This window comes from Tachypleus tridentatus, chromosome 4, assembly GCF_004210375.1.
Source record: "Tachypleus tridentatus isolate NWPU-2018 chromosome 4, ASM421037v1, whole genome shotgun sequence".
Lineage (NCBI taxonomy): Eukaryota > Metazoa > Arthropoda > Merostomata > Xiphosura > Limulidae > Tachypleus > Tachypleus tridentatus.
In genome coordinates, this window is record NC_134828.1 from 99,152,647 (window position 1) to 99,172,242 (window position 19,596).

Below are 19,596 nucleotides of genomic sequence, written 5' to 3' on the forward strand. Positions count from 1 at the left end.
TCTTCCTGTCTAAGGCTAATGCTGTGATTCATATTGATCTGTGAAAAATAATAATAACAAAGACATTTCAGCATTGTTAACGCAATTCAAAGTATTTTGTTAAGTGACAGTATACAATATGTCTTGAATTAGTCATTCGAATACTATAAAATAGAACGTTACCTTAAATATTTGAACGAAATTACACGTAGTTTTATTACATTTCACTTCATTAAAAATATTTTCATTTGCTTTGAGCATATAAAAGCTATTAATATACGAAACAGGAGCAAGGTAGTTCTATAGCGACAAAACCGACGGACATATTATGTATTATACCTTCTTTGTAAGCTTGTTTTAACCTTCAGTGATAAACCTGAAACGTTACACATGCCTGAAACCGAGTAAATTTTTGGTTGGTTCAGAAACGGCGATTCCAAACCCACCCTCATAGTGTACGTGATGATCCAATAAAAATAACCATTTAGGAACAGGAAAAAAAAGGGGTCAGGGATAAATGAAGCACGTTTTAAAGAAAGATGGACGGACTTTATTAAGAATGTAACTAGTCCTTTCTAGGTGCTTAACGGAATGTGGCAACATTAGCCCTAAGGAAGAAGTTTGTGATATAATGCATCGTTAACCTTGGATTTCTTCATGTCAAGTTTCAAAACTACCTAATTAAATCATTTGACGTTTAATAGAACATTTTTAACAGCTTTGAATAACATGTCACTGAAAGTGTTGTTTGGTGAATTACTAGATTTCCTTCATATTTTCCATAATGCCTGCTCCTCCACAAAAATATCCTTCAAACTGTATTAAAACACAATCAAAATAATAAGCGATACTGAAACCTTTTGTTCTCACTTTTCTTTATAAATCTTAAGTTATTAATTATCAATTTTACCAACAAAGAATTCTTCACAATTCGAAAGATATATCACATTTCTGGAGTTTGCAGTTAAATAATGGTGTTGGTAACATGAAAGTATGGAAACTAACTCATCAAACTTTGTATAGATTTCTGTATTACGATAAATGTTTAAAATCTCAGAATATATCTGTATATCACACTTTTTCTCTATTCTCTCTCTTTCTCTTCCACGTCCGACATGGTCGAGGGTTCGAATCCACGTCCAACCAAACATGCTCGTTCTTTCAGCCGTAGGAGCATTATTATATGACGGTCAATCCCACTACTTGTTGATAAAAGAGTAACTGAAGTGGGTGGTGTTGACTACCATCCTTTCCTTTAATCTTTCACTGCTAAGTTAGGGACGGCTAGCGCAGTTAGCCCTCGCGTAGCTTTACCTAAAAACAAACCTTTTGCACTGTTTTCTAATGACTATTTTACAGCCAGCGATAGACAATCATGTTAAGAAAATTTTAAACTAAGAAACAAAAACATTGCTTATTTTTTTAGAAAATACGTGATTTTTAAATCATCTTAAAACTACTGAATTTTTAAAATAATCATTATTTATTGTGAACATAGTGAGATAAATCCAAGATACAAACGTAATTAATTATTCACTTTTTTCAGCAATTATTTTCTTTAGAAATGTTTTCTCCTTCAAACTCTCACCTTTTCCGTCAAAAGAAATAAAAGTTATTTATAAAAATTAACAGCGATACTAAATATCTACATATAACAAGTGTCTTCTTAAAACCCAAAAAATAAACAACCAAATATAAATTAACTTTAGGCATAAAACACACATATTAATATAAACTTTCCTTTTCCTTTATAGATATGTATTTGTTAACTACTTATTTCACATAAACAAAACAATATTCTCGTAGTTCCTCATTCCTTGAAGGAAAGAATACCATCATGAACAGTCTCACAACTACTGGGGTATCCTATAGGTTTTACGAACTGTGCAAACAATGCTCATCTAATAAGTATTTTCGTAAAAATCGAAAACTGTGTTATACATTACTAGAAAAACTTCAATGAAGCAATGATGTAAGGAGTTTTATTGATTGGATGTAAATTTTTCAAAATTATAAGAATAATTAAAAATGCATTATATACATATATATATATATGTGTGTGTGTGTGTATGTAAGAAAGAGATCACAAGCTGAAGAATCTTTGTTTCTGGCCCATTGTTTTGTGATTAAATTGAGGCACTAAGCTGTGATAATGTTGACCAAAACACAAATAAGCTCTTGCTAAGTCAATATTAGTCAAGCAAAGATTAGGACTATAAAAGTTAAGTTCGGCACACTGCTTGTAGCTCGTCACAGAGCAAGTAATTACATAATAATCTCGACCATTTACAAACAGATTGGGTATTTCTAATGTCATTAGTATAATTTTTTTTTCTTATAATGAAAAACAAATTACCTCGTATTGCATACAGTTCCACATTTAATTGTACGAACCTTGACTAAAACAAACATTAAAACTTTAGAAAATAAACATCCAAACATCTGATTGTTGGATGATAGGTCATATTATAATGGCCCGGCATGGCCTAGCGCGTAAGGCGTGCGGCTCTTAATCCGAGGGTCGCGGGTTCGCGCCCGCGTCGCGCTAAACATGCTCGCCCTCCCAGCCGTGGGGGTGTATAATGTGACGGTCAATCCCACCATTCGTTGGTAAAAGAGTAGCCCAAGAGTTGGCGGTGGGTGGTGATGACTAGCTGCCTTCCTTCTAGTCTTACACTGCTAAATTAGGGACGGCTAGCACAGATATCCCTCGAGTAGCTTTGTGCGAAATTCCAAAACAAACATATTATAATAATTATAAAGTTAACTATTATTATTTTGATATTTAGGGTTTACAACACTACTGAGAATTACGCGAGTTATACAATCATTACAAAAATCATGACCACAATTATGCATTAGAGAATTCAGACTTAACAGATAAATGAACATTGCCAGAGAATGTGTCGTTGTTCGGCCAAACACCCAAAATCTCTTTAATTATGTGACGTCAAAATGAATAACACGTTAAGTCAGAGTAATGTGGCTTGTCATTTTTAAAAAAAATTTTAGTACACAATATTATTTACAGTCGATTTATTTTAAACAAATTAATTTAGCAAATGTTTAATAGATCAATTTTATAACCTATTTTACTACCTCTTGTGAGAATTTTTAAAGAGTTTGTTATTACATTATATTATGTTTAAAAATAATTTTTGTTCTACCGAGGACTATTCTACGAGTTTATGGTTTATAGAATACAAGCTAAGGATGTTATCGAACATATCTTGAACATTTAATGTGAAAACTGGAATAATTTAAGGCTCAAAATTAACTACACTAACGTTGCTACAGTTTACAAAGTTAATGCGTGTATGTGTATTTTCTTATAACAAAGACACATCGGGCTAACTGCTGAGTCCACCAAGGGGGAATCGAGCACCTGATTCGTTAGTTATACAAAATGACTTCTAGAATAAAAATAAATCACGTTTTTGGTCTCTAAACAGTAAATGTGTTTTTTATCACTTTAATTTTTTGTCATAACAACTTTAAAATGCTTGATAAAAGAATAACACGAAATAGTGAGAACTTCCCAAAATAAGTAAATTATTACTTACGTATCATGACTTCAACGTTGTTTACGACATAAAAAAGACTTTTACACTAATATATATTAAACTTAAATGAATAATCACTATTTTAAAAATAAATTATTTATTACTTGTCAAAATCAAGCAACCAAAGTTTTTTTTCATTTTAAAATATACATAACTTGATTCTTAATACAAGCAACTAAAAATATTCCAACTAAAAGGTTGTAGTTTATAATATAAATTAAATTTATTTGTTTGTTGTTAAGCGCAAAGCAACACAATATTGTATCTGAGCTGTGCCTACCACGAGTTTTGAAATCTGGTTTGTAGCATCATAAGCTTTCAGACCTACAGATGAACTACTCTGATTTATAAATTAAAACACTCATATAAAATTCTATGGCTTTTGGCGCCTATTTTCTTGAACTAACAAATTATACTATCACAGTTGTCTCTCTTTTTGGCGTATATGTGTGTACGCGTATATATAAACTTTGAAAACGGTAACATTTAACAACACGTCCAAGAGATAAATAATAATATATTTTACACTGTATGCACATTAAGTGCACCAGTATATATATAATCACTAATATACATGTCATCACTATTATGTAACACATATTAAAATATGAGGGACATTTTTTTCTAGTCAAGTACGTATTATGAAAAGTAACATCTCAAGTTGTAATGTTATTTACGTATTGTATATAAACTAATGTTATTTACGTATTGTATATAAACACATATCTCTGTAAGTACAAGAGGCAGTTTCTAATGTTATTTACGTATTGTATATAAACACATATCTCTGTAAGTACAAAGCTTCAAAGGTTGTCCGCCGCCATTTTTAATTTTCAACTGCAGGGAACGTCCTCCACCAACTTTCAGACTATGCTTTTACCATTAACCAATATGTTTGACAATCACGTTATAACACTCCCACGGCCGAAAGGAAAAGCGTGTTTGATGTCGATTTGCAAACAATAGCACGGAAGTTCCCAATGGGCATTTCGATAAAATAACTACGAACCATAACCTTAAATACGTAGCTTACAGACAAAAGCTAATATAATATTATAGATATATATTTATTCTGAATAACAACCGTTATGTTGTATAGGTCTAATACTAATGTCTTATAACAACTATAACCGCATATTTTTAGTAGTTCTCACTCTATAAAAAGTTTATCGTAATACGTTAATTTTTAACTGTTACTGCATGTAAGTAATATTAATATATAACATTTTATAGTGAAAAATTAACTGATTCTATCGGTAATGTAGCAGTACTAACGAACCATTCACTTACTTGTTTCTTAAGTTCAACAGAAAGAAAAGTTACTGGAATATTGTTTGTTCACTTTCTCTAAGTTGTTCTAAAACAGGATGACCCAAATATCTAACTAATACAAGTAACCCCCTTCGAACCTTCCCTCTTTATACAGTTAAGTGGTATAGTCCAAATGACATCATGACAAACAAATATTGGTTTCTTTATGGTTTATTCTTTATTTATCTAAAATATTGAAGCAACAGCATTGAAAAGTTTAAAGTTTCAGTAAGTCTTAATAAACTGGACATTTTTTTTTTATAAATACATGAGCAGGTAGGTTTTATTTAATGTTATCATAGTACGATTTCATTTAGCGACGGACTATCGGCTTAGACAATAGTAGTGGCATAACAATAAGTCTGTTAGCGTATAATGCTAGAAACCGGGTTTCAATATCTATAGTGGGTAGAGCACAGGTAACCGATTGTGGGGCTTTGCGCTTTACAAAAATTAAACTTAAATCAAATATCAACGTAAGCGCCATCTCTTAATGTAATATTTAAATGTTATTAATATAAAACCTCAAATACATTTCGAAAAAACGATATATCACAATCCCATCGTATCTTACTGCATGAAAACTATAATTTACTTGTGCTTCATTTTTCCCCTTAAATTTCAAGTAAAATCGAAAATTTATTTGATTTTTTTGTGTATCTAAACATATGTATGTACAAACCTCGCCTTGTCAGAAGAAGTCCATTACAAAATTATATTAAGAAGCTTTGAACAGATACATAATGAATATATTCCAGTTTTGTCAATACTATTGTCACCTAAGATGTAAATGGTAAAAACAACACAAACATAAAATTCGACTTCAGATATCACCAATTTTATTTAAGAAGTACTGTTTATTTAAATGTAGTTTTTTAAATAGTGAAATTATCTACTTTTCTATCTCTAGTACTTTGAAAATTTAGTTTCAAGTCCTCGTGTTGAAGACTGACGACAATTAAATGTTTGTCCCTCAGCCTACCCATGAAAGATGAAACCAGATTTATTTGTGTTTTATCGATGTACATATTATTTCGTAGATCTAATATCAGTTTTCTCAAGTTCTATAGAATGCATCATTTAATATATAGATAAAAGCAAATAAATCCTGTTAACATTCCTCAACAGTGTAAATAGTCTGTAATAGACCTTTCAACCAACAGGTGATCGGATCTTAGTAATAACCAAAGGAATGCAAAATGTGATCAGATAAATGTATATATTCAAAGAAATGTGAACTGGTGAAATAAAAGAACATGAGACTCGACTGAATCAACAAAAACAAAACACAAACACAATCAATGATGTCCAGAAAACCCACTTGTTGAGAAATATATATGCAAAAACGGCTCGTTTGGGTTGAGAAAATATTTTACATAGAAGAGCGAACAACGTTTCGACCTTCTTCGGTCATCGTCAGGTTCACAAAGAAAGAAATAACTGACCGGAAGCTGACCACATGTTTGAAAGGGGTTATGTAACTGAGAGTCGGAATGTAGAGGGCGGTGTTAGATGTTTGAATATATAATTTTATTTATTTATTATATTAATATAGGTATAAAGGCGTTCCTTTATATTGGTTTATTTTGGGTTTAAGTTGTTGTATAAGTAAGGCTTCTTTAATTTTGCGTTTGTTTATGTTTGTTTCTTTATTTAGTATTTGAGTGTTTTCTATGGTTATGTTGTGTTTATTTGACTTGCAGTGTTCGAAAACGTGTGAAGGTGACTTTTTATGTTCTTTGAATCACTGTCTGATTAACGTTGTACAGGAACAATCTGAATCAACTGTTATATTGTCTTTCCTGTAAACAGAAGCAAAGTACAGCAAGCTGGCCTATACATGGCATATACTAGTTCTACCTTGGTCTCACCTCACAACACTCAAGCTAAACAAAAACAAATCTAAACTATGTGCATGGCATGCTGAGCAAGTAAATAATTTAACTTTAGCCTAGCACTCTTAGAACTAACAGAACAGGCTAACATCTACTCTGAGCTAATTTAACACAGCATAATCAGATTATTACAAATAACAAAATTACAATAATAAGACGTAGAGAACAAACTAGTTATATAAGTGTTTTATTTTTACACTTATACGACTTCAATATATCAGTTTTGTTGATCAATTATTTCTGTTTCCTTTCTTTAGAACAAACATTTTTACGTATTTTTTACATCTTCCATTTAACTGAAATAAATGAAAAACAATAAAACATTTAAAATATGTACATTTGTTTACTTGATTTCTTAAAGGTCAACTTGATGTCATTCTGCTACTGAAAGGCGGAAACCTGTCCAGAGCAGTTTGTTTTCTCACCAGAGGTGGACACTGATTGGACGAGACCTCTTCTTTTTTTTTTTTGTCCTGCTGTACTCTTTCTTTACCGTCTGAAATTTTAATATTATTGTTTCTTAGTTTATTTATACCTTATGTTATTTTTCTTTTCGATTGACCACATTGGGAGATCGAGATATGAGAGAATAGTGGTAAGTAGCGACTCAGAGAGGTCAACATGGTTATGATAAAATTTTAAATTGAAGGTATTCACAACTCATACTAAAATAAAGAGGAACACGCCACTATTCAGTAATACCTCTCGTAGACATAACCTGTTGACCTCTCTGAGTCGCTACTTACCACTATTCTCTCATATCTCGATCTCCCAATGTGGTCAATCGAAAAGAAAAATAACATAAGGTTATTATAACCTTAAAATAACCATCAAAAGATATTTATAGTCTCAGGATAGCTCAATTGTGTTCCAGTTAACTAGCAGTTTCCCAGATTCATGATCATTTTCGACAGGTATCCAAACCTCTCACCAATACTGAAGTTACTCCTGACACTCATTCAAAGGACATTAGAAAAACGTTTATTATTTTTAGGATGTTTGGCCTGACTAGTGAAAGTAATGGAGTCAGTCTCTCCTGATAACACAACAGAGGAATTCTTCATCTAAGGATTGTAAATGTTGGATGAACTTGGGAAAACAGGGGCTTCCAAACTACTTTAGAACTAACACCTTCAGGTTGAGTCAATAAAATTGTTTTGTTTTTTTTCACATAATGTGTTATGTTAGGTTTTACTTACGTGTTCTGTCTCTTCATGCACACATCAGAGAAGATTTACAAATCCGTCCTGAACAGTAATTATATCCAGTTTACTATGTAATTCACTCTTATCTCGGTTTGAATCTTGCACTCCAAATATCCTGACACAAATAGTGTTATAACAGTATACTTCTTAACCCTTTCAACACCAGGATCTGGCTTACTACTTCACTAAACTATCGCAGACCACTAAAATGCAAGTACGATGAAAAATGCGATTTATATGTAACTATTTTGTTTTGGTTTTTATCCGCTTGTTTTATGAATTTTTACTCATTTAGTAGTCCTTAGATCACTACATCGGAGGATTCTTTACATAATGAAGGAGCTAGAAAACATCATGGAGTTCATGCACTAAGATAAACTTGCACAGACATTTCAACTGGCCGCATATTCACTGTATGTATTACCCAGACAATCAACTTTACACCAGGGACAAAGTACAAGAGAAAACTGTGAAATCTCTAATGTCAGACCTTGTTTACATTGATGTATGTTTCTGAAAACCATATACAGACATAGATATGTGTTGACTATATTCAAGTATTTTAACAACTAGGTTGAAGCTTATCCTATCGCTAATGTGTGGATATTAAAGTAGTGAAACAGAGACTGTCTCGCTTTAACCACAATAAAAACTGTATTCAAACCAGTGAGTGAAGAACTTAGAAATACACACAAACTGATGAGTGAACTTTAACAGGATACTTTTGCTGAGTTTTGATAAGTATTGGATGTAAAGAAGACGCACACTTTATCTCATAACCGTCAGTCTAATAGTGGAGCAGCACACACTGTCAAGTAGATAGATCACAGCAGACTGATTGAAATGATAACATAATATTAGTAACTCCCGAATCATGTAAGAATATTCTGCTTTAAATCTCTAAAGATTAATAACTAGCTCACAACGTGTGGTGGAACCAATCAGCATTTCAACGCCGCTAAACCAGAGTATTGCAGTGCATATACTCTTGTACAGTGTAATTATTCAACGTATTATATACTTTATGATATTTTTAAGATCACGATTCGCTTCATTGACACGGTGTTCATTCTAATTATGGAAGCTAACCCATATAAGTAATGCTTAACAAATTATTGCAGATGCAAACAGTTCTTTCTTTGCTCTGCAGTAATTATCTTAAAAGGGTCAAAGTGATTACACGCTCTGCGTCATCATGCATCTGAAAATGCCCCCCGCTAATACAGCGGTATGTCTCCGGATTTCAACGCTAAAATCAGAGGTTCGATTCCCCTCGGTGGACTGAGCAGATAGCTCGTTGTGGCTTTGCTATAAGAAAAACAAACAAACAAGCATCTGAAAAACACTGGCCCAGTTCTGAACATTCCATAACTACTGTTCAACATTAACCTGTATTTCAGCTGCTACAATACAACTCTAATGCTTCTTCATTTTGTAACTTTTTTCGTGACGCCATTTTGGATCGAAAGTGAAACAATTTGTAAGTAGGTCAAATGCATGTATGGTGCTGACATCTAGCGTTGAAGTTAGGTATTATTGAGAACGAATTAACTCGTCCGTGGCACTGTATTACCGATCGGCTTGGATGAGTTATCTCGTCTACGGCACTGAACAGGTTAAATACATATCCAGAATGACAAAAATAACATTCATACGTAAATGGTAAACTATGAAAGACTTATTCATCATGTTCTGCGCTACTTCCGACTGTAAGTCTTATCACATCTTTAAGTCCATACAGTAAAAATCTCGTTGCTTTGGTAAGTTAGTCATTCTACAACAACAGTATTAAATCTCATAGACCTTCTAACAATCGAGCATAACCATAAAGTCGACTGAAATCGAATACTAAATTACAGCATATGTTGCTGGTAATTTTTCACTTCCAAAAATCGGACACTAAATTGACTAGTATTCCTTGATCAGTAAGCTTGTATTTGATTTAAAAAACAACGTAGTTTTAAAGACCAAATGACATTATTCACATTTTATTTTTACGTATGTAATTGTGGGCAGGTTTCCTTCTCTTTGGGTTAAATGTGAATTTGTTAGAAACTGTTATGAAGATGAGCTGAAACGTCTCTTGCCCTTTAAGTAAAGGACACTCAGAGTTTAAAAATAACATTCCCAAACATATTTTTAGTGAAAAGTCTTTGCCCTTGAAATAATCGTTTACGGATTTTTCATTCTGTTAGTCTAAATACACAAAGCTATACACACAGTTGTAATCCTACAACTCTAGAGGGCGTCGTATTTCTTTAAAAAAGTTGATTCTTCATAGAGTGACAACAAACTTGTTGGTTGAACTCTGTTTACAATAACAGTCATAGTCGAGTTCCTTTGTGCAAAAGAAGAATGTGTTGTCTTAGCCTGTAATAGTGTTTCTACTATGAATCGATTCTGCAGTTTCTTCGCCCTGTGTGCTGTCCTTGCTATTGTTCACTGCTCTTCAGCGAAAAGCCAAAATAAACTTCTCTTGATTCTTGTAGATGGCTGTCGTTGGGACTACGTAAACGAACGAGACGATTTATTTGGATTTCGCAAAATTGCCGAATACGGCGTTCAAGCAGAGTTCGTAACACCAATATACCCAAGCAATTCGTATCCTAATTGGTATACAATAGTAACAGGTGTAGTACATTTGGTCCAATAGTTGTTCTAGTGTGTGGATAAAATTATGTTGTATGTGCTTTTTTGGTAGATCATGGGTATCGGAAACCAGTTTTTAGCGTTATAAGCCCAAAGATATGCTGCTGAGCCATCGGGGACAAAAATTATCTTCATATATCAAATTTATGTTAATTTATGTCGTCACTAGTATTTCTGAAATGTCAAATTGAGTTGTAATCTTATGTGTAGAATGAATGGTTTCCAATTTAAATATTTTCTTTATACTCAAAAAACATAATAATATTTGCTGTTTTAACACCACCCTAGATATATTTACTATTTGATACCCTGATCTAAAGTTTAATTTCTTATCTAACGTTATCCGTAAATTATGTTCGTTTTTTAAATTTCGCATAAAGCTACACGAGGGCTACCTGCGTTAGTCGTCCCTAATTTAACAGTGAAAGACTAGAGATAAGGTAGCTAGTCATCGCCACCCCACCACCAACTCTTAGGTTACTCTTTGCCCAACGACTAGTGGGATTAATCATCACCATTATAATATTACCACGGCTGAAAGGGCGAGCATGTTTGGTGTAACATGGATTCGAAACCGCGACTCTCAGACTACGAGTCCAGCGCCTTAACCACCTGGCCATGCCGGGCCGTATGTTATGTATAGATGGTTTAGTAAGTTATGTTAAAATGTATTTCAAATCTCATCAAGTCCATGTATTCCATGCTGTCATGACGACGGTGCATCTTGACAATAGCTCTACAGCGGAATTTGCACATGTGGTTTGTTGATTTACATGTGCTTTAATATAATGTACTAAACCTTCTATTTTGTAATTTTAATTTTTTTTAATAATTCAAAATATACTTAGAATTGTATAACATACATGACTAACTGTAGAAACATTTAATTCAATCATGTTGTAATAACTGAAACTTTAACAGTAGAAACATATACTGTACTACAAATGACAAGCATGTTACGACTTACTCAGTCCACTATGAACTAAATAAGTAATTAGCTGAGTCTATTTAAATACAATAAAAAAATAATAGAAAAACATTTTGCGTTACAATCTTACATTCTGAAATTTGATACAGTGGATGAATTAAAATGTTACACTATATTTTCAAGGAACAACAGGTTTTAAACTGAACAATGATGACTAGGAAAGAATTACTTAAAGTTTGTTTGTTTGGAATTTCGCACAAAGCTACTCGAGGGCTATCTGTGCTAGCCGTCCCTAATTTAGCAGTGTAAGACTAGAGGGAAGTCAGCTAGTCATCACCATCCACCGCCAACTCTTGGGCTACTCTTTTACCAACGAGGGCGAGCATGTTTAGCGCGACGCGGGCACGAACCCGCGACCCTTGGATTACGAGTCGCACGCCTTACGCGCTTGGCCATGCCGGGCCATTACTTAAAGAAAAGGAAAGTAATCAGAATCGTAGCTATTCCAACGGTATTACTTGAACTGTTAATCTTAATACATTTATTTTACACAATAAGTTTTAGTGAATGTCTTCATTTCGCATTTTGAAATGTTTCACAAAATTATGCTTGCAATAAAAAACAAATAAATCAAAACGTGTTATTATTTCTAAGCGTCTTCTCTTTCAGACTGTAGGGTGAGTTGCTTCATTAAATATTTAGTTGACTGTAACATAATAGTCAGGAAATGAAGATAAAATGTTTGTAGATATAGTATAATAGCAATGACCAGAACAAAGTGTCCAAACTTTCTTTGCCATTACAATGTAACAACCGAAGTGAACAAATTTGACCCATAGAGAACAATCAGCTCTAATTAAGACAACAGAACGTAATGTTTGTTTGATTAGTAATGTAAGTAAATCTGTAGCTTTTCTCTCATGGTACCTATAGAAATTATGAGTTATTGCAATACTGAACATAATTTTATTACATTGTTTTAGGTTTATATTTGTTAAATTTAAGAAAGTTTGCTTTGATTTTAAATTAGGAAATTAATATTTTACTCGCTAATTTATATTAGTGCAGAGAAGCATTTGTTTGACGAACTGCAAGACTACCGTACGAAAATATACTAATTTTATTACACAATCGTATTTTCCAGAAAGTGTCAAATGTCTTATTGTATTGTTAATACCCTTGGTGAAGTGCAACAATATGCAGGGTATATCTGAAAACGCAATCAAAGGTCCTGTTTATAATTTTTTTTTAAATTACTCGTACATAAAGCAGTTCTTTAAAACGGGTTTTTGACTTGTCCTCCTCGTTACGGATATACAAGATATGCTCGATATAACGATCTTATCTTCTCAGACAGGCATTACTCTCCACTACGAGGTTCTGACAGGCATTACTCTCCACTACGAGGTTCAGATAGGCATTACTCTCCACTACGAGGTTCTAAATTACATTTTGTTTCCATTGGAATTCAACGTATGAAAGTTTTGATAATTCCCTTCATTTCTTGAATCATTTGTGGATTGTCCTTGTACAAGTTATCTTTGCAGTGACCCAACAGTAAGAACTCGAGTTTGAACACGTTACAGTAATTCTGTCTTTTGGTAGGATTTTATGGCAATGCAAAATCCCACTCTTTGTTTAGTTATAAACGTCATATTTGAGATGGGTGCCCGTAGTTCAAAGAATTAACTTCAACAGGTACACAGAGTACACCTGAAAAAATAATGAACATAATATGAATGACAAAACAGTTATTAGACAAAATTGTCAAAAACATTATTTAATGTAATAAGTTTGAATGAGATCAAAACTCACGGATAAAATCATGTGTGTATAATGAACAAATATATTTCACAATACTACATAGATAGTCCACGAACCAAGTAATTAAAGTTTAAATAACAATTCAATGTTTGTAATAAAAAACATCGATTAATATAGTAATAAACTGTAATTAATATTCACTTTACACAAGTAATCAAAGTTGTTTGTTTTTTTATTCTAGAAATTATACAAAATATTTGAAAACTAATTCGGTCGTGTACTTACAGTTTAAAACTGACTGTCAATATACAAATCAAGACTTGTAGGGTGATACACATAGTCAAATATTAGAGAATGTTTAAGGGTTTGCTCATACGATAATGTAAGTAAAACGAATCTGATAGACTTATATAGCCGAGGAATGTGCCATAAACAACAAGTGTTTCCATCGTTTGTGTAAAATGGAGAGCTTTTGTTTCAGTGTATTTCAAGTTTCTTACGATAAAAGATAATACGTATCTTTTATTTCATGTTATATAACTTCAGTTAGTTTACAATCCAAATAAGCTCTCCTATGTTTTATACTTCGATCTCGAACTCGCAAATTTTTCGTTTAAATATAACACATAGAGCTATATACACAGTCTTAACTTCTTAAATCTGTAATCATTTAAGCACAAAGAGAAATATCAATATTGTCCATATTACAAATTAAACAGCCCCCAGTAGCACAGTAGTATGTCTGCGGACTCACAATTATAAAAACAAAGTTTCAATGCACGTGGTGGGCAGGATGCAGATAGCCCATTTTGTATCTTTGTGCTTACCTACCAACAAACAATTTGAATAACTTTTGTCTGACATTGAAAGTATAAAATACATAACTTCTGTCAATGTTTCACAATTCATACATACTATATCAATAAGACAGTTATTATAATATAACCATTATCTGTGTACCATTAAATTTAACTTACTGATTACTATTATTTGAATAAAATTTTACTGCCATTATAATAATTTTATTATTATGAACGTAATTTAGCTAAATTCAAAGACAGTATTTTGAAATCAATAACAAAGTATGAATTACTCTAAGAAAGAAATTGTTTGTTTGTTTTTTTTTAATTTTGCGCAAAGCTACGTGAGGGCTATCTGCACAGTTCGTCCCTAATTTAGCAGTATAAGGCTAAAGGGAAAGCTGAAAGTCATCACCACCCACCGCTAACTTTTGGGCTACTCTTTTATCAACGAATAGTAGGATTGACCATCACATTATAACACCCATTACTAAAAGAGCAATCATGTTTGCTGAGAAGGGGATTCGAACACGCGACCCAGAGATTACGAGTCGAGCGCCCTAACCATCTGGCCATGCCAGTCCAAAAACAGAAATATGGCACCCTGCGTATCACTGAAGGATACACTCATTTGTAAGTGGCTGTTACAATCCATGAACTTCAGTGTGTGGAATGGCACAGTTTATTAAACAACTTGTAAGTGATTAGCTTACAGTTTAGTAAACAATTTGTAAATGAATAGCTTACAATTTGATACAGAAATAAATGTTCTTACACTGTTCACACAAGCATCTATTTTTCTAAACTTTACATGTTTCTTCAATACTTGAAACGCAATATTTGTTTTTGTTGTAATGCTTTTTTGTTTGTTTGTTTTGGAATTTCGCACAAAGCTACTCGAGGGCTATCTGTGCTAGCCGTCCCTAATTTAGCAGTGTAAGACTAGAGGGAAGGCAGCTAGTCATCACCACCCACCGCCAACTCTTGGGCTACTCTTTTACCAACGAATAGTGGGATTGACCGTCACATTATAACGCCCCCACGGCTGGGAGGGCGAGCATGTTTAGCGCGACGCGGGCGCGAACCCGCGAATTACGAGTCGCACGCCTTACGCGCGCGGCCATGCCAGGCCTCTGTTGTAATGCAACTTATGGGTTTCTAACATTTGAATAGTTTCACTGTCACCAAAGGAAACAAATACATTTTAATCTTTGTATACCCACACATACTTAATATATTTGCTATATCACAGATACCGTTCACTTATGTGTTTGTTTGCGGAAAGATAATAAAATTGAAATAACTATAATATTATTTTCGAATAAGATTAAATTTGCAACTGTAAACTGCTTTGTTAGTGGTTCATATTTTATCAATGGCCAGAAAAACGACTAGTTACAGAAGTATTTGGCATTCTTATTTCGAGTGTCTATTGAAACTTTTCAAGTGCAATTATCATACAGATATATTTATTTGGTTATACTTTAGACGTTCTATACCTGTTGCGTTATGCACTGTCCCCTTGTGGTACAGCGAAAAGTCTGATGACTTATAATGCTAAACATTGAGTTTCAAGTACTCTAATAACGACAATATAAATAGCTCAGTGTGTAGCTTTGTGCTTAACTACGACATACAGGCCCGACATGGTCAAGTAGTTAAGGCCTTCGACTCGGAATCTAAGAGTCACAGGTTCGAATTCCCGCCGCACCAAACATGCTTGTCCTTTTAGCCGTGAGAGCGTTATAATATTACGGTCAATCCCACTATTCGTTGGTAAAAGAGCATCCCCAGAGTTGGTGGAATCTGGTAATGACAAGCTGCCTTTCCTCTAGTCTTACACTGCTAATTTAGGGACGGCTAGTGCAGATAGCCCTCATTTAGCTTTGTGCGAAATTAAAAAACAAACAAACTTTTCCAACAATGTTAAATCGTTTTGTAAATACGTATTTTAGAAAATATTTTATTATGAAACATAAAAACCATAGAGAACCTTCAATATTTTACGAAAACTCAACTCGCACATTATATCAGAATTAAATCATTAATCAAAATAGCTATTATTTTACAAAAAGTGTATAGATTTAAATGTTTGATACGAATATAGTGAACATATACAACACAAAATTTTACAAGATATATGCAATTTGTTTCTCAATAGAGATGTCTAATAACCTCGATTACAGATTTAATTTGAAAGTTTTATGTTGCATCACGTGTTTTAATAGCAGTTAGAAGACAATGATGGGTGCTATATATGTCCACAAATTACAGCTTGGTAAACTTTGTACTGCATATAATGTTCGTAACTAAAAATTAACAAAATATTTAAACTCATTTCTAGCACTCTCGAAGTGAATTCCTAAGGTAGTGAGAGGACCTCCCACAGAAGGTACTGCACTTTCAGTTTACCTCCTCTGGGATCTCAACTACCACCGACGTATTTCCCGTGCGTGGTGACATGTAAAGAGGCGTAGAAGATCCTGGTGGTTGAGCGTTACAACTCAACTTTACAACGCCTTGAATTCCTGTAAACAGACGGTTTTAAGGTACCCCAAGGTCAATTGGCTATTCCTGTTGGGCTAGGGTCAATTGGAACATTTTCGGTGGGTGTGGTGAGCATTGTGTCTGATGTTAGTGTTTGAGTATAGTACTCACAAAACCCTGACATTACTGCAGTGTTCTTCTTTATATTGTAGTGTGTTTCCTCGTAAAGCTCCGTGATGTGTGTGGTCAGCAGGCACTAAAATTTATTAAGGATTTCCCAATTTATAAAAGAAATAATAATAAAAACAGAAAAAAAAACATTTAATTGGAAAATAGTTTGCGTGGGTGACTCGATTGCTTGCAGGTCAACATCACAGTCTGATTTCATACCTCGATTTCTCATCCTTCATTCAATATCTGAGGTATTATTAGGGCAGATATCTCTCTTTTTCATTCAAAAGTTATTAGAAGGCTTTTGTTGCCTCCCCAAGTCAGTCAGGAACTTGCATTCTAGTGAAATTTTGGTGGAAATATTTACACCACAACACACCAAACTCCTCCTGAATTCGAATGTCATTGGAGATGTACCCATAGAGGGTACTTTCCTGCTACTTTGAATTCTTCAAGAGGAGTTATTGTTGAGAGGGATTTAAAGAACATTTTCAAGTTAGAGATACTCGCTGGTTACTCGAGCCAAGGCGTTTCTGTAGTGTGCCACTCATAAGGACGGAATTATACTTACTACCATTATTTGGATTTTTATTTATACATTGCCACGTTCATATTCCACTGCCAAGTCAGGGAACTTGAGCTGTAAAGCACAGCCATATATTCCCAACAATTTCAGGTAATTCTCGTGTTATCAATTTGGTCACTCGAATGCAACATATCATGCTTTCTTGATGTGTGCTCATTTTAATGGCAAGGACCTTGATGCCTACAAGTGAACTGGAACCCCAATATGTTAAATATCTATGGTTCCCACCCCTCTTAGTTTCATTATTTTTCTAAGTGGTTGGAGGATAAATAAGTCCAACATTTAAAACTGTGAACAATATTTCCTACTCGAGGTTTAAATTGTATGGAGGAGTGGTACTACTGGTCGACCAGCAAGTGCCTGCCCTGTCTTTGCCACTTGATAAACCCTTGAAGGCTGTAGTCATCTCTGTTTCCTTGTGTTGCACTATCACTATTTGTTCTCTCTATCTGTCTCCTGCAGAGACCTTGATGTCTTCATTAAATAATCGCCATCTTTTTTGTAATCCTGGATGACTTTAATGAGCATAAACCTCTCTGAGCTGGTGTTGATATTCATGGGATGGGTCACTCCAAAAAACTTCTGGTCTTAGATCACAACCTTTCTCTTTTCAATACCGATTCCTACACTTATTCTCATGCACCGAGTCAGGGTTTTACTGCTTTTGGACTCTCTATTCGCTCCCTTTCACTATTTCTTACTTTTATTGAAGGATTAACAGTGTTTCACAGGGCAGTGATCACTTTTCTATCATTCTGAGGGAGACTTGTCAAGGTCAATGCCACTCGACCCGTGTGTCTTAATGGAAGTTGAACCAGGTCAACTGACCCTATTTAATTACTCTCTTGAAATTTGATCCATCCATCATACTTCATTTGTCTGTCATCAATAGATGGTAGCAGTGACTGACATTATCATCCAGGCAGCTGTTCAATCCATTCCAAAACACATCGATACATTTTCCCCAGTTTTCTCATCCATGGCGGAGTCCTACCTGCCATAATGCGTGGAAAGCTCAGAAACAAGCCTAGGATAACTTCCAACAGTATCCCTGTCTCTCTAGCCACATCACTTATCAGTGAACCTCTACCCAAGACATCAGGTAAGTTTTCATAGCCAAAAAAAGAACCAATTCCAAAATCATATGGGACAAGATTCAGTGGACAAGTAGGCAGTATACTTCCTTTCCCTTTCGATGTTGCTTTCCAATGGTCAGCAAGTTACTGATGTCCAAAGCATAACTGATACTTTCACATTGTTTCATCCCCCATCTTCTTGGCCATCAGGTCTTGGGTATATTGATCGCCTCTTCTTTTGGGCTGATTGTGTCTATGACTATCATCACCTTTTTTTACACTGGTGAAATTCAAACTTTATTTTCATCAGTCCAGCAGCACATCAGTTGGATATTCACTATGAGATGCTGCGCCATCTCTCTCCTACCTCTTTTGTTGTTCATCTGACTGTTCTTAATCAGATCTGACAGGAGAATGTTTTCTTGATACTTGGCTCTAGACTATTATGCTTCCTTCATATGAGCTCAGAAAGGATTCCAAGCTCCCTTATAACTATCATCGAATTACTTTCACGAGCTATCTCTGTAAGGTCTATAGAGAGTAGTTAGTTCTCGTCGTTTTTGTTACTCGAATGAAATAACACCGTCTTTTCCACCCAATGACATTGACAGCACTTCACCATGAACCACCTGATGTTACTTGAAACGTCGATTGGAGAAGCCTTTCTCAAGTGACAACACCTTGTTTCCGTATTCTTTAATCTTTAAAAGCCTTACAATACTATATGGAAGTATGGAATTTTGCAAGAACTTCACTCAAATGGGTTGCATAGCTATATTTCGACTTTTATTCAGAACTTTTTTAATTCACTGGTCACTCGTAGTCTATGTAGACTCTACGCTTTCTCATTCTTTTCCAAGAGAGCCTCGAATCCCTTAGGGCTGTGCCTTAAGCTTCACACTTTTCAACGTAAAGATTAATACTATCATTGCAGAACTTCATCTTACAGGCAAACAGGCTCTATGTTAACAGCTTCCACATCTCATGTTAGTCATCGAGCATGAAGTTTAACGAGTGGCAGCTTCAGACTGCCCTCATTCGTTTGTTTAAGTTTAACACAGCACAAGGTTTTACATTTTCTTTCTCTTAAACTGTTTGGTTGCACTTTTGCTGCCAACAGATCCTGAGCTCATTCTCAGTGATGATCTTTCCATGTTTCCTGAGGCAAAGTTTTGGGGTCTT

At 34.2% G+C, this 19,596-nt stretch overlaps 1 protein-coding gene across 2 annotated transcripts in view; it reads left to right on the forward strand.

The window, feature by feature from the left end:
* Positions 1-10,225: 10,225 nt before the first annotated feature.
* The window catches only part of LOC143249753 (glycerophosphocholine cholinephosphodiesterase ENPP6-like), a 33,478-nt gene continuing 24,107 nt past the window's right edge, over positions 10,226-19,596 (forward strand). The window contains exon 1 of one of the 2 annotated variants that reach the window (XM_076500112.1): positions 10,226-10,583. In XM_076500112.1, coding sequence (XP_076356227.1) covers positions 10,343-10,583 — 241 coding nt within the window. In that variant the 5' untranslated portion in view covers positions 10,226-10,342. The remainder of the gene's footprint in view (positions 10,584-19,596) is intronic. The other variant, XM_076500111.1, reaches the window with a different exon arrangement.